General features: G+C 54.0%; 5 protein-coding genes across 5 annotated transcripts; 2 read left to right on the plus strand and 3 right to left on the minus strand.

Moving 5' to 3' along the window:
* Positions 1-440: 440 nt before the first annotated feature.
* Positions 441-1763, plus strand: HRG_09028 (uncharacterized protein; the record flags this gene model as incomplete). The annotated part of the gene is made up of 3 exons (XM_044867499.1): positions 441-799; positions 1036-1237; positions 1308-1763. The coding sequence occupies 3 exons, from the start codon at positions 441-443 to the stop codon at positions 1761-1763; spliced, it is 1017 nt and encodes a 338-aa protein (XP_044717520.1).
* Positions 1764-3127: 1364 nt separating this feature from the next.
* HRG_09029 (kp4 domain-containing protein) lies at positions 3128-3600 on the minus strand (the record flags this gene model as incomplete). The annotated part of the gene is made up of 2 exons (XM_044867500.1): positions 3128-3333; positions 3432-3600. 2 exons carry the CDS (start codon positions 3598-3600, stop codon positions 3128-3130), a joined length of 375 nt encoding a protein of 124 aa, XP_044717521.1.
* Positions 3601-4957: 1357 nt separating this feature from the next.
* Positions 4958-5341, minus strand: HRG_09030 (kp4 domain-containing protein; the record flags this gene model as incomplete). The annotated part of the gene is made up of 1 exon (XM_044867501.1): positions 4958-5341. The coding sequence occupies one exon, from the start codon at positions 5339-5341 to the stop codon at positions 4958-4960; it is 384 nt and encodes a 127-aa protein (XP_044717522.1).
* Positions 5342-6387: 1046 nt separating this feature from the next.
* HRG_09031 (kp4 domain-containing protein) lies at positions 6388-6892 on the plus strand (the record flags this gene model as incomplete). Its single annotated transcript, XM_044867502.1, has 2 exons — positions 6388-6559; positions 6660-6892. The coding sequence occupies 2 exons, from the start codon at positions 6388-6390 to the stop codon at positions 6890-6892; spliced, it is 405 nt and encodes a 134-aa protein (XP_044717523.1).
* Positions 6893-7224: 332 nt separating this feature from the next.
* HRG_09032 (major facilitator superfamily domain-containing protein) lies at positions 7225-8703 on the minus strand (the record flags this gene model as incomplete). The annotated part of the gene is made up of 3 exons (XM_044867503.1): positions 7225-7896; positions 7939-8100; positions 8182-8703. 3 exons carry the CDS (start codon positions 8701-8703, stop codon positions 7225-7227), a joined length of 1356 nt encoding a protein of 451 aa, XP_044717524.1.
* Between the last annotated feature and the right edge of the window lie 5437 nt (positions 8704-14140).

The raw sequence follows: 14140 nt of genomic DNA on the forward strand, positions 1-14140 counted from the left end.
CGACATATTAGCCTGAAGAGGCAATCCCGGTTGGGGTGCACAGCGTCATGCACGCGATGCCATCATTCGCAAACACGGGGTGATTTCTAGAGCTACAGAGTTGCCCGAGTAAAGATGGAATGCGGTAGGAAGCAGCCTCGGCAAAAGCGGAAAGCAGGATGGCGCCCACAGGAGGCACCGGATGTTGAAAACTTGGAGAACCAAAGATGTGGCGGCCTGGGCGACAAGAGTGAAAAATCTTGGAGGAGCTGGCAGCGGCACAGTTATGGACTTGGAGTCGTCTAGGAAGGCTTGACGCCGTGGAGCCCCGAGTAAATGGCATGCCAACCGCCTACTGGCATCACAAACAAGCCAACTTCGCCCCAAACATCATTGTCCATGACCATCGCCATCGCCATCGCCATCGCCATCGCCCGCTCCGCCACGCCTCCATGTCCGCCATGGCTGTGCACACAAGCAACGACAATCTCCAGACCAAGCCCATGCCCGAGGCAAGGCGCAAGCTGCCGCGCTGGTTCAAACGCCGCCTCGAGCTGCGCGTGCCCATGATCCAGCTGCGATGCGCCCTTGCCCACATCAGCCGCATCCGCGCCGACTCCGAGGGCATCGACATTGATGACTTCAACCGCCAGGTCGCCAAAGACATGGCCCACAACTACGTCGAGACACAAGGCTTACCTGTGGCTTCCGTTTTCAAGCCGACGCTGCGCATCGAGCTCGTCCCGCCGAGTGCCCAGACTCCCTGCCCGAAGAACCTCGAGGCGACGCTCGCGCACCTCGCTGAGGAACAGTTCATGCCGTATGCTCCGAAGCGGGGGATGGAATACACCGGCGATGGCTTATGCGCCTACTTCGCCAGCGTGTGTCATGCACTACAGGACGGGGACGCATCTGGGCTGATGCGGACGCAAACGTCTATATTGTCCGTCGAATTCCCACGTCATCCACCCTTCTCTTCGTTCACTAATCCATACGCACAAGTAGCTTTTCCGATGCAGAGAGCGAAAGACTATTGAAGTCTGACCGCCAACGCAGAACCTGGCATGCCCAGGATCTTCTTCTCCATGGCGACGCCCCCTTCGGCTGCCTCCTCGTCAACCATGAACCCTTACCCGCGACACCCAACATGCTCCTCCACTGTGAGCTGTATTCCGCCCTATCGCTCCTCCGCCGTCGCGTCGACAACCTTGAGGACGAGGGTCGCCCGGAAGAGACGCCGCATGAGCTTGCACCCCCGGTATGTTCCCAACAGGTGGCAATATTTGTTCCAACTATCCAAAGCGCTGACCCGCATCTTCTCCAAACAGGCCGTTATAGTCACTATCGCCCAGGAGAAGCTGGCCACTCCCGCAGAGGACAATGAGATTGATCTCACCGCCCCCGAGCACGAGTTTATTCCTCCCAGGCTATGTGTGCGTACCATCCGCGCGTCGTTCGAAGACGTCCCGCTTCCCAGGGACAGCGACACCGAGTTCGTCCTAAAGATCGAGGTCGGCAAGATACTCGACATGACGGACGTGCACCGTGTACATGAATGGACGGTCGAGGACCGCGCACGCTGGGTCGATAAAGTCGGCGTACTAATGCGCCACGTGTTGGACCCGCGTCTTGGTAAGGCGGCGGCGACGGAGCAAGAGATGCTGGAGCAGGAGAAGACGTCAGAGAGCCTGTCAGAGAGCTCGGAGACGCCAACCCATGTCGCGTCCGAGGAGGCTGAGTCGAGTATCCCCGAAGTGAGCTTGTCTCTTTACCGGGAGATATGAGAGATGTGGCTGGGTTGCTTTATGTCTAGTTGTCTACTACCGCTTGCATCAGGGCAATGGGTCCTGTTGTGTATTGAACACGAAAGGCTGTTCTTGTTCGGCGGCAATGGCATTTCAATGTACATTTTGATACGAGGCTTTGTGCGTGTTGAGGTGAGTACTACTTACTGTTGAAACTGTGAGCTCGATTCCACGCAATATTTATAACCGCTCTGGTAGCGTTCCGTGTGAATCCCCCAGAGAAACGTGTCGATAGGATACAAAACATTACAACAAACACACCGTCCGAAGTTGGCTGCACTTGAACGAGCCCTTCCCATGCCATCCTGGACTCCGCCTCGGATGAGCTTCTGACTGGTCTGTGCCAAACACGCTTGACTAGCCTTGTCCTTGACAATATGGGCTGATGTCACCGCTGTTCGCGTATATCAATTCACATCATCGGATGCTCAATCTCAGATTTCTTCAGCATATGTTCATGGCACAAGAGCGAGAGAAGCAAATGAAGCCCTTCGGCACGGCCATAGAGTTAAGTCCGGATGCGAAATATATGGTTATTTGCCTTGCTTCCACACGAGGCCAGCTGCGAGGGCAAAGCCTAAGGAGCATATATAATGCCCGAAGCAAAGCGCACTCTTATTCATCAACATTAGGCCTTTGCATATGTGGTCCTCCGATCTTAACAGAGGGAGTCGTCAGCACGCTAGATCGGATGCAAGCCAATGGTGGCCTACCGTCCTAACGATTGCTGGCCACAGAGAGAATTCTAGTGTCGGCATCAAGCCAACCACTAGATTTACATCGCGGTATCTAGTCGTCCCCGCAGGCGAGCATCAAATTTTAGCTGATTCGGTGGCTTTGACGTCCTCGAGACATTCGGAGGTGCCGTGTTCATCACAGCCAACACGGGTGCGACAGTTATTGACAAACGCCAACTCGACAACCTACAGTCGATGGACGAATGCCAGGTACCATTCAATCACCCGAAGAGAAGTCGTTTCCAATTTCTCGCGATGCCGGAGTAAGCTGGAGAAGAACCCACACAATATTCACAGCATCCATGACTTAGATCTCAGTCCACGATGTCATCAAGGGATGTGCTCCGCCGCATATAAATCTATCTGGCTTCAATTGTAGGTGAATCATGCATCGTTCTCCAGCAGCGCTTATCACCGCCAAAATATATCATACAATGTTCCGCCCTGTATATTCATGTTAATTCAGAGGGACCTCGCGAGGCATGCAACAGTGAGATCTCATGTATGCACGACGTGGACGTAAATTGCCCGGCTCTGTTCACGCGCCTCCATCGCGGCTCGACTCGTCTTCGTTCCTTGATTCGCTATCCGTGTCGCTCATATTTATCAACAATGGCAGTCCCCTTGGCAGCATGAGTTTTTGACGAAGTTGACCGTGAGCTGGCCCTTGGAGACGTCGTTGCCGGGTTGAGTCGGTACGCTGCCGCACTGATTGCAGCCGTGGTCGAGCAGCTTCTGGAGCTGGTCATAGGCATCCTTGGCCGTCCCGGAAGCTCCGTCTTGATAAAAGACACAGGTGCTTCCCTGTGGGCCTTTCGAGCAAGCCATTTGCTCTGGGGAGCTGTCAGCAGTCATCCAGTCAAGGGCGAGGCTACGTCCAGCATGGCGGAGCGGCCATGCCAATACCTACCACCACCATTGAAGCGTTTATCACGGCCGCCGTCGGCGATGAGGACGCCGACTTGGTCCTTGATGGTCTTCATGGAGCCGTCGTTGACGCTGCAAAAGCCACTGCCGCGGCAGTTGATGCCCAGAGCAGCAGCGCTCGAGACGAAGAGCATAATCAAAGGAGTCTGCATTTTGGTGCGTCGTGTTCTGTGAAACACTTGGTTGGGTGAAGGTTTCTGAGACTGCAAACTGTTCACTCAACGAAGAAACAAGAAAGCAATAATGCCAGACGGAGGCCTAGTAGCGAATTGTTAGAGGATTATATTTACTCTAGATCTCAACGTCTTCACCAGCTGATCTTATCCCAGCATTGAAAACAAGAACCAGGGAAAAAATGCATATACACGAACCGGGAAACATTGGACTCTAGTCGGCAGAGCTGGAGAGACAGCAAGGCTTAAGGCGACGATCCAGCCAGATTGGGCGGTGATTCAGGTGTGAGAGTCCCTCGCAAACCGCGAACAACAGCCCAATTGCATTACACACATGGCTATTCACGAGGTTTTGTCTCGCTTCTTCCCTCCTCTGTCTCTCGTCAATGGGCCTTGCGTCATAACATGCCGTATCGCCAAGTCTGAGGTTTAACAGTCTCACGTCCCAGCCTCAGTTCTTTCCTCGGCCCTAGCTGAGATTGACCTGTCCCGCGTCCAGGTGAGACATCGCGCGTATGAGCACGGGACAGGCCAGGCGTGAATTGACATGCCCATTTCCATGTTTCTTTCCCAAATGAGAGTGGCTTGGCATGTCCATCCATCCCGACGCTCAAAGGATGATGGAAATTGGTGACGAAAGTTGCCGATCAAGCAGCGAAACTACAAGTCAGATGCGCAGGACGCGATGGGAGACGCAACGTTGGCGCAACAGCAGAGCCTATGACACGAGTATGTGATGATCCTGTGATTACTCAATGATCGATTTTCAATGTGCCGAACTGGGAAGCTGTTCGCGGCCCAGCCCGGGTCAATATCACAAGACCGGAGGACCGGACCTCTCTCTTCAAATGATGTCAACCTTGTGAATGGATCCAAGGTTGGTCCTTGACGGCGATCTATCCATGAAACCTGTTGGAGCTGTTTGATCCTTGAAAAAGTCTTGGTGGAGTATCTCAAGCTGGTTCAGAACGGCAACTAGCAACGCTTGAGGGCATTGTTCCAAAGACCTAGCCAGTCTTTCTGGCAACTGTATGAGGCTTTGTCCGTACGGGTCATCGTAGATCTAATGAATTGCTTGAGTGGAAACTAATACTGTCGACGCACGTGAACGCATAAATCGTCAAATGGTCAAAGGGGTTTCAAGTCATGATTCGTTATTCCTGACAAACAAGCAGTTATGTATCCAGTCTTCTACTTGCTTACACTAAACTTGAACACGCCAAGTCTCAGTTCTCCCCTTTCACTCTCTCCGTTCTTCTCCTTCACATCATAATCCGGGCTGTCCATCGACGCAACCGCATCAAAGCGTGGATAGACCGACAGGAAGCTGTCCCATCTAGCACGCGCCCTGACACTTGGGATCCCCAACAATATTGACCGTCAGCTGTCCCTTCTTGACGTCGTTCCCAGGCTGTGTCGGCACCGAGCCGCACTTCTTGCAGCCGTGGTCGAGGAGCGCCTGCAGGTAGCTCGACGTCGCGTCCGCCGTGTTGGACGCGCCGCTCTCGTACGTGACGCACAGGGAACCGGTGCAGGCGATTTGCTCGCCTGTCTTGTAGTTGCGGTTGCGCGGCTGGATGTTGTCGACGATTTCCTTGAGGTTGAGGAGGTTGCCGGCCGCGCCGTCCGAGGGACAGAGGCCGGAGCCGCGGCAGTTGATGCCCAGCGCCGACGCCGAGGCTGCGAGCACGGCGAGGTGAGTTGCAATGGTGAGCTTCATCTTGTATCGGGTCTTTGGTATTGCAAGTATGTCGGAGTTGACGTTTTGATCAGCTGGAGGACAGGACGATGATGAAATATTAATGCACACATGTGCCTTCCCCCCCCAGGAAATCAGGGAGCCGGGCGCATTCAGGACCAGACATTAAATGCGTGGCCCAGCTTGTTGGCGATGACGATGCTGGCCAGCCACATAGTTCTGTTCGAGTGTCTGGTGCATTGACATTCCACGGCTTGTCTGCGACTCTTGGGCGGACCACACAGCTTGTGAGACAATGTCTCGAAAGCACAATTCGATGATGAAAGCCCAGCCAAGGCCCCGTTTCCCAGCTTTCCGCCTCTTTCATTCCGAGACCATGCCTCCAAGCGTGTACGCGCAGTTGGGGTTGAGAAGCAAGTCTTTACGTCCTGGAGCTCAACCCTGCCTCCGCTATTGGCACAAGGGACTGGATTCGTTGAGTGGCTTTCTTTCCTCTTGTCAACCAATAGCTCCGGCAGTGACACGTCTCTCTCTTTCCGCTTAGACATTTGACTTGTATACGCGTTGGGACGAGTACGAGGGCGCAGCAAAGGGGGAAATGTCCCTGGGGCGGACCTGCTGATCCGAGCCCATGTCGCTTGTGACGTGAGGTTCAGTCATGAGGGCGGATCTGCCACCAAACGACGTCGACTTGAGCCATGGTGACGTCGATTGGCATGTGGCTTCTATGTTGCTCGAGCGAGTGTAATGGCTGGGGACGGACAGAGTACAGGTGCCAGACACATGCGGCCAGAGCAGCCTGTTTTTGGCCTTGAACTGAGAAACATGAAACAATTGACCTGGTGAAATCTGCTTTGAGTCAAAGAGGCTGTGAACTCAAGCTGTCTGCTCATAAATACCTCGGGGGGCCCCATCCGCGACGCCGTCCGAGATGAACATATTGATCATTGCACCCAGAGTCTGCTGTCTCCATCACCATTAGTCGCCTTGACTCCTCACGGCCCTCCTCCGAGAACGAATTCACATCACCGCATCCCGCCTAGTGCCCGGCATCGCCACGAGCCGCAATGGTCTCCCTTGCCGCCCTCGCGACCCTGATTGCCAGCGCCGCCGCCCTCGGCATAAACTGCCGCGGCTCTGACGCCTGTCCCCTGAACGACGCCAAACTCAGCGAAATCCTCGTCCAGGTCAAGCAGCTCCAGGCCCAAGGCAAAGGAACTCATCACTACAAGCCCGGCGGTATGGGTGCCCTCTCCCTGTGTGATCTCGCTCCGCCTGCGTGCTTGAAGGCATGAGTGAGCTGGTCGTACCTTGGCTGACCAACGCGTTCTCTCTCCAGTCCAGCTCGCCTGCGCCCAGGGCAAGCATGCCTCCATGTGTGCCTCCTACCAGAGAGGCGCCGGCGGCTCGGCCGACCGCGCCGTCGAACTCATCCAGGGTCTGATAGACCACAAGTGCCAGCAGTGCGGCAGCATTCCCACGCAGCCCGGCAACGACGTTTCCAAGGGCGAGCTGACTGTCAACATTGTCAGCGCCCCTTGTTGCAAAGGAAACTGCCATTGCCCCGTTTGAACCATGAATGCACCAGGCGAGGGTTATAAGACATGCAGCGTTTTCTTTCCTGACTTGAGCGTTCACTGCTTGTACATCGGTTGATGTATGTGGTATCATGAAGACACGTTTGAACGAAATAAGAGGCAATCTCAATGAGAGCTGAAGCTGATTGGGCCTCTATCACAATGTATGATGTATGAGGTTTTTAGTTTTTGATGCGAAAAATTACGAATATCTCTTCATTTCTACTCGGTTCATGTTGTCCATGCTTGCTCACTCACCAGGCGCTCCTTGTGCAGTCGCATAGCCATGGGAGTTGGATCTCCTCCAAGACTCAATGACACTCGTTTTCACGTCTGCTCAAAGCGCCGGTATCTCTCTTCTCTCCACTTCGGGCCCCATTTCCTCACCACGGCCACACTGGGGCACGCTGCGAGCACAACAAGGGCCATGAATAGATAGGTGAAGCCGTAGCCCCAGGCGTCGATGATGTACTGCACAACGGCGGTTCCCACAGCGCTCAGTGTTGCCCGCGTCAGGTTAAATGACGACGAGACCCTCCCGGGATTCATGGGATAGAGATCGACCAGCAGCGTCGTGAGTATAGAAACGGGCCCGCTCAAGCCCATGCCTGCCAGGAACAGAATGACCAGTGGCGCGGCAAGGCTGGTCCCTGAGTCGACCACCCAGCCCCATACGGCCATGGTGGCCACGGCAAGCATCGTCCAGGGCCACATGAGGTCCAACCTCGCCCTCTCAATGGGAAAGTGCCTCAATTCTTCGCCTCTCTTCCGGTCCGGCGAGATGCCCATCGACCTGGCAACCCGTGCGTAGTTCCAGTTGAGCAGCTTTCCCACAGCGACAGAGCCAATGACGGACCCTACCGAGAATGGGATGTAGCAGAGCCCGACCTGGAGGTCGTTGAAGCGGTATCGCCGACGGATGACGTCTTGTAGCGGGACGAGCATAGCGTAGTTGGCCATGACGAAGAGGGACATGAAGAGCATGAGCAGCCCGACATCCTTTTCGAAAATGATGCGAACCGCGGCAAACAGATTCGGGACTGGAATTCTAAACTTTGATTTCTCAGCTTTGTTGGCGGCTTGTGATGCTTCCGCGCTCGACTCCGGGTCTTGGTCTTTACGCCGGCGTCTTGCACGGGATGTCAAGCAGGCATTGAACTTGGGTGGAGGGATCGACCCGTTGCCAACAATGTTGCGAGCCGTCTGTTTGAATCCACGTCGTGTCAGTTTCCCTGTCTCGCTCGAATCCCGGATTTGTTTCCATGACAGGACCTGGAGACGCACCTCGGGCACAAACGGCAGATAGATGGCGAGAAAGACGCCGGCAGAGATGACAAGGAACCAAAACGTCGACCGCCAGCCCAGGAACTGGGTCAAGATGCCCCCCAAGACGGGAGCCAAGGCCGGCGCAAACTGCACGCTCGCCTGAACAGCAGTAATGTATCCGCCCCTCTCCGCACTCGTCGTCAGGTCCGCCACGACGGCACTCCCAATGGCAACGGTCGCGCTACTGCCAGTGCTCTGCAAAGCCCTGAGCACCATGAGCGCCGCGTAGCTGTTCTGCAGCGCCAGGCCGACATTGGCGCCGAGGTAGATGGCAAACGTGAGCATGTAGACTGGCCGGCGTCCCACCTGGTCGCTGAGGTCGCCGAAGAAGAGCGGCGCCACGGCCTGCATGATCTGGTAGACGGTCACGCTTAGGTTGAGCTCACCAAGGGAGCGGCCGTAGTCGTTTGCGATGGGCGTGATGGCGGGTAGGTACATGAAGGAGGAGAAGGGGGAGAAGAGCGTGCCGAAGACGGTCATTGATATAACAAAAACTTTAATTCGGGGCGAGAAGATGGAATGCAGCGGTCGATCTGGTGCTTCTCTCTCTTGGCCGGTGTCGTCGGGGCCCGGGATCGTTGTGTCATTGTCCTCTTCTCCCCTCTCGTGTCTTTTCGTGATATCTGCGCCATGTTGATCGGTGGGCATCTGCCCTTTGCTTGAATCGTGTGTCATCTGGTTGAAGCAAGTTACGTTCATCTAATGCGTCGATTCAACGTTGTTCAACACTTGAAATCGAAGTCGGCGAGGCTGGAACTGATTGTAACAAGGCGAAAGCCTCGTGGTATGTTTGGTCTTGCCCTCGTGGTTTCGCTACCAAGACCTAGACAGAATATCAGTCCGGTATGAGCAGCCTAAGGTCCGATGTGCCATGTGCGAGACACCGTATTGTCTGCGCTCATTGTTCGCTTATTTTATGAAGGAAGCCTTGTCCGGAGTTAGCAAATTCTTTGATTGGCACGGCAGACTCTGTAAGTCCGAGTACGTCACGAAGCGCCCCCAGATGAGTCTTCTCTCGCTCTGGCGGCAGCCTGGTTTGCAGCAGGATCCCTCATCGGCCGTGTTAAGTGGAGGATGGGAAGCTGAGAGTGACTAGCTTGCCGACTCGGCACCGATGGGCGGCCTGGGTGCAGCATCGACCCGAGACTTGATCCAGAAGAAAATGAGCTTATTTAATGATTCGACTAGCAAAGAACGAATCATATACTAAGTTACAAGACTCATGTATTTTTCCACAGATCATCCAAGCCTCGGCTCGACCGTAAACAGCGTTGAGGGCTACGAACGTTTCATCATGTTGATGGTTTTACGGGGAAACAGCGCAATAAGCAGTCCCTTCATCACCTAGGCCATAGCAAATTGAATACGGAAGGGGACAGGGCTGTGGCGAAACATTTCGGGGAAAATAACACTTTGTGTGTAATATATGAGGCATTGGGATGAAATCGTCACAGCCCGTGCATGTACATTCAGCCAGCCCCTACTATGACGCCAACGAGGTAAACTCGGGCCACAAGCCTCCCGCAGGCAGGCTTACCAGATGATTTTAACGTACTTGCCCCGTTCCTTCATTTGGATGTTGTCTCCGGACAGTCTGCTGTAGTGGTAAAAGGAAATCCCGTCGTACAGGACTGGCAGAGCAACCTTGGGCAAATCGTCTCGGTTTTTGTGACAACAGTCTGCGGTCGTACACCCACCCGCATGGCAAAGTGACGGATCTTGCGTTTAATACATACCTGCTGTATCAGCATGTCGCCCTTGTGTGATTAAATCCCAGCATCCCGGGACTCGAATGGTGGCAGCACTCACGATCCTGGACGCAAAAGCCGGTGGAGCTCTTGCTTGACATGGTAGCCGTGTTGGGGCTTCCTGTGTTCCAGGACGGTGACTGTGGGGATGCATCTGTCGCTCTTGCAACGCGTCCGTTGCTCGTAGCACGACTTGGGCCGACTGTCTCGGCATCAGCAGGGGCCAATGGCTGTTGTTTCAAGGTGAGTCCATGTCCTGGCCGTTGGGGTCCGCGTGCGAGAGCGATGCACTTGGTGGGAAAGGATTGTCAGGCCACGACGATGCATTATCGACTATCCTTTAGCCTTCGTAACGCTTCACATACGCAGTAGTCGCGGCGACGATGCACGATGTAGTTGCCTTCACATTGAGCTTGGTGGTGAGCACGGGCAATGGGAGCCTTGTCAGGGAGAATGAAGTAGCGCCCGGATGCCAAGACAACAGAGCGAAGACGGGAGACGAAACTTCAGCTTGCGATGGAGGAAGCGGCGCTTATGCCTTTGTATTGAGCATTCTGCATACAGACCCGTCAGAGCTTCTGAAGGATGACTTTTACCCGTTGATCTTGGTGTGGGGCCACAGCAGCCCAACTAAGTGTCTTCGCCACTTAGTTGGCCCAAAAAATCCGGCACAGCCCAAAAAATCCGGCACAGCAGGGTCCTCAATTTGGGGTGCAAAATCAAGGGAAATTCTACGCTTCGCTTCATGGTGCCGTCAATGCGACTTCAAATAGCTAAAATATACATGTGATCAATAGCTGCGGATCACCTAAAGACGCAAGTAACAACGAAAAGTGAAAAAATCACGTCTTTGGGCCTATTTAGGAGCTGCCGCCTTCCAGTCGAAGAGATAGGAAGACCGCGTTTGTGAGTCCAAATAGACGTATTATGTAGTAATTTCGCCTGTTGTGCGTCTCTGAGAGCTATTTTATCCATACCTGTGTTCCTGGAGCGTCTGCTGTATCTTGTTGGACGATCGGGTGCGCGGTCGAGGGCATGGTGTATCGACTACCGCTTCAACCGCTGCTAACGGCGGCGATGAGGGTATATTCTCTTGCGTGTCGAGTAAATTGTCCTCGTCTTCATCGTCGGCGCCATCCTCACTATGTTTGTCAAGATCGAGGCCTGTGAAATAGACGGTATCGTCACTGCCGGGCAACGACGACATATCTGTAAGTGGGCGAGGTCGGGTCGCTGCGCGCGCCCTGACATCTCTGGCGGAGTTATTTCTCTTCGTGGTATCATAGAAAAGGATTCCTTGGATGGCTCTTTGAGCTCCCGCATGAGGGTATCGCAACTTTGCTCCAGAGTGTAGAACTCAACGTCTCGTCCCGTAAACTCTAGCCAGGGCTTAAAGTTCAATGTCTTGACTCTGCCATTGACTAACTGCTTCTTCCCGACTTTATAGTCTTCTCGGATCTTCTGCATCTCTCCACGAACTCGTTTAAGATGCATCCTTATCTCCTGGCGCGTTTGAAGCCGGGTTTGCTTTGCCTGGAGCTCCTCATACTCCCGGGTGATGTCGGCCATGCTGGAGCTCGTGATAAACTCTCCGCGCGGCCTGACAATCTTGCCTCTCTTCATTCGATTCGCATACGCCTGGGTTCGGCTATTCTTATCGCTGACTATGCCCTGGGAATGTGACGCCATCGCGATAGACTCGGTGTTCACTTTCGCAAGAACCCGCAAGTTTTCTCGTGATGGCGAGCTCATGAGGGCCCATACCGTTGCCGGATATCATTGAGGGCATCCGCGGCGACTTGGAAACGCGTCTCCGAGGGTAGGAGCGAGGCGTATGCAGGATTGATCGGCTGCTGTTGTCGTAGCTGCTCGTGGAGGATCTTGGTGATCACCGGCGCTGGGTCGACAGGAAAGAGGCCTGTTTTTTCAAATGCCGCCATAATGTTATGCCGCGTGAAGCCAGCCTCATATACGTCCTGAAAAGCTGTGAGGAAGTTGACCCGCGAAAATGATATGTTGCCTTCTGCGAGCGACTTCGAAGCGCTTTCTGATGTGCTGACTTTAGTGGCTGGAATACCCCAACATCAAGCGGCTGCATGAGGTGGGTGGAATGTGGAGGAAAATAGCAATGATGATATCAAACTTGATACAATACTCAGCAAAGTCAAGGGTGGTATGCCCTGTAAAGCCATCCACAACAAGCAATCGGTAGATCTTCTCGTCGTCAGGCCGTTGGTTTGGCGGCGCCTCCACGCGACTCATCCCCATGTTGGGGCGCCGAAGATGCTCGTCACAGCCGAACCACTCTTCCAGCGAATTTCCTGACTGTTTTGCTTGCGCTGACGATGCCCAAGACCAGCAGTTGAAATGCCTTGCCCACTCAAGGTGTATCTCTGCGTTGGAAAAGCCAGTTGGCGACTGGGCAAACCGTACGCCTGTCATGATGTCGATGCCGGCCCAGTTGGTGGTAGGGTAATGTTGGAAAACAAGCCAGGGTGGAAGAGAGTCCCCCACTGCGTTAACTGAGGCAATTACCGTGCAGGATTCTCGGTTTGCTGGGTCTAAAACTCGGGGCCGGGTGCTCTTGACTCTAGTGGTGCGCGTGATGAGAACTTGGATGCGTTCTCGCAGGCACCCAATGCGTATTCCGGCCTCGTCTTCATTCCAGATCTCTGAACTGCCAATACGGTAGCTGGTGATGATTTCTCGAAGCTTTGAGTAGAAAAATTCGACTTCTTCTACCCCGTGGGCTTCAAAGGACTTCCGGGCTCGTTCAACTGCTTTGAGATACGTCTTCGCGATCGCAGGATGACTTCCACGCCAATTGTCAAGCCAACTTGACGAGACCGGGCGGGCATTGGGATCTCGACGCATTCTTATTGCATTTGCAACAGCTTCAAGTTGCTCTCTCGTGGCGGGCATGCCGGTGCGTTCCATCCACTGTACATACGCAACCAGGGCGTCGTCTTCGTCCTCCGTCAGCGCCAATGGACGCCCTGGAGCACGGGAAAAGGGTTTCTTATGAAATTAATGGCTCTCTGTACGGATGAGCTCTTCACATTGTAACGGATGGCCGCATCTCGCACGGAAAGAGGCGTTCTTTTGGTGTTGTTGAGCGACGAACATCGGCTCTGGGGTCGCGACGAGACGCCAGAACGGCTTTGCTGCCTCCAGGGTAGCCATGTTATCTGTCATAATGTATTCCGGCAAAAAGATACGTAAATAAAGTCAAGTTGCGCGAGAAAACGCGGTTGAGATGCATAGGGTTGACGTTTTGGAGGTGGGCTGCTGTGCCGGATTTTTTGGGCTGTGCCGGATTTTTTGGGCCAACTAAGTGGCGAAGACACTTAGTTGGGCTGCTGTGGCCCCACACCAAGATCAACGGGTAATCCTGTGACGCGTTTTCCCACAGCGATAGGCACCTAGTTGTTCCATGTCCATATAGCCAAGAGGTCGAGGTGACGCTGCAGGGTCTCACCTGCTCGGTACAGGGACTCCAGGGAGTACACTGTAAAAGCCGTTGTTGTTGTCTCAGCTAGACTCTGCTCCAACACGAGATCGTGCATGTGGCAGAAACGGTGATTGGCTTAAGCCATAGCCCGGTCGTCACGAACGTTTTGACAGTCGATGGTAAGGCGGCGTCGATTCCTTGGTTCATGATGCTACGAATATACGAAAAGTGCTCCTTTTTCGTCTCCCGAGCCTGTGATTGACGAGGGTAAGTACTTTTAATAAGAGTGTGCATAGGCTATGCTATATCAGTCATTATTGACGAGATCTGTATGTCACCGCGTGCAGCAACAACAAACAATCACCAACAAAAAGGTGGGCATCTGCCTGCAGATGCTGTGCATGTGGAATCTCCGGTATAGGCAACCGACTAACAAGCATCTACGTACATATGCCGTGCCATGGACCGCTCTGTATACAATCAAGGCGGACGCATAAGCGGCCGCAGCAAAGCCGCCTACATGTCGGAGCAAAGGCGAGACATTATAACTTGTTCTCTCCCCGCAAATGTCGGGACGGCGCGGTTGCCCGTGACAACGCCGCCGAACCCGTGGCCGGCTAAAAGGTGGGTCCCGGGGGCCAACGTTCCTTTTTGTCTCGCTCACCGACCAAGTACAAAGTAAACATCCAAACATTCTATTTGCAGCTCACTCCGACTG

This window comes from Hirsutella rhossiliensis (genome assembly GCF_020360975.1).
Source record: "Hirsutella rhossiliensis strain HR02 chromosome Unknown scaffold00011, whole genome shotgun sequence".
In the NCBI taxonomy this organism is placed as follows: Eukaryota; Fungi; Ascomycota; class Sordariomycetes; order Hypocreales; family Ophiocordycipitaceae; genus Hirsutella; species Hirsutella rhossiliensis.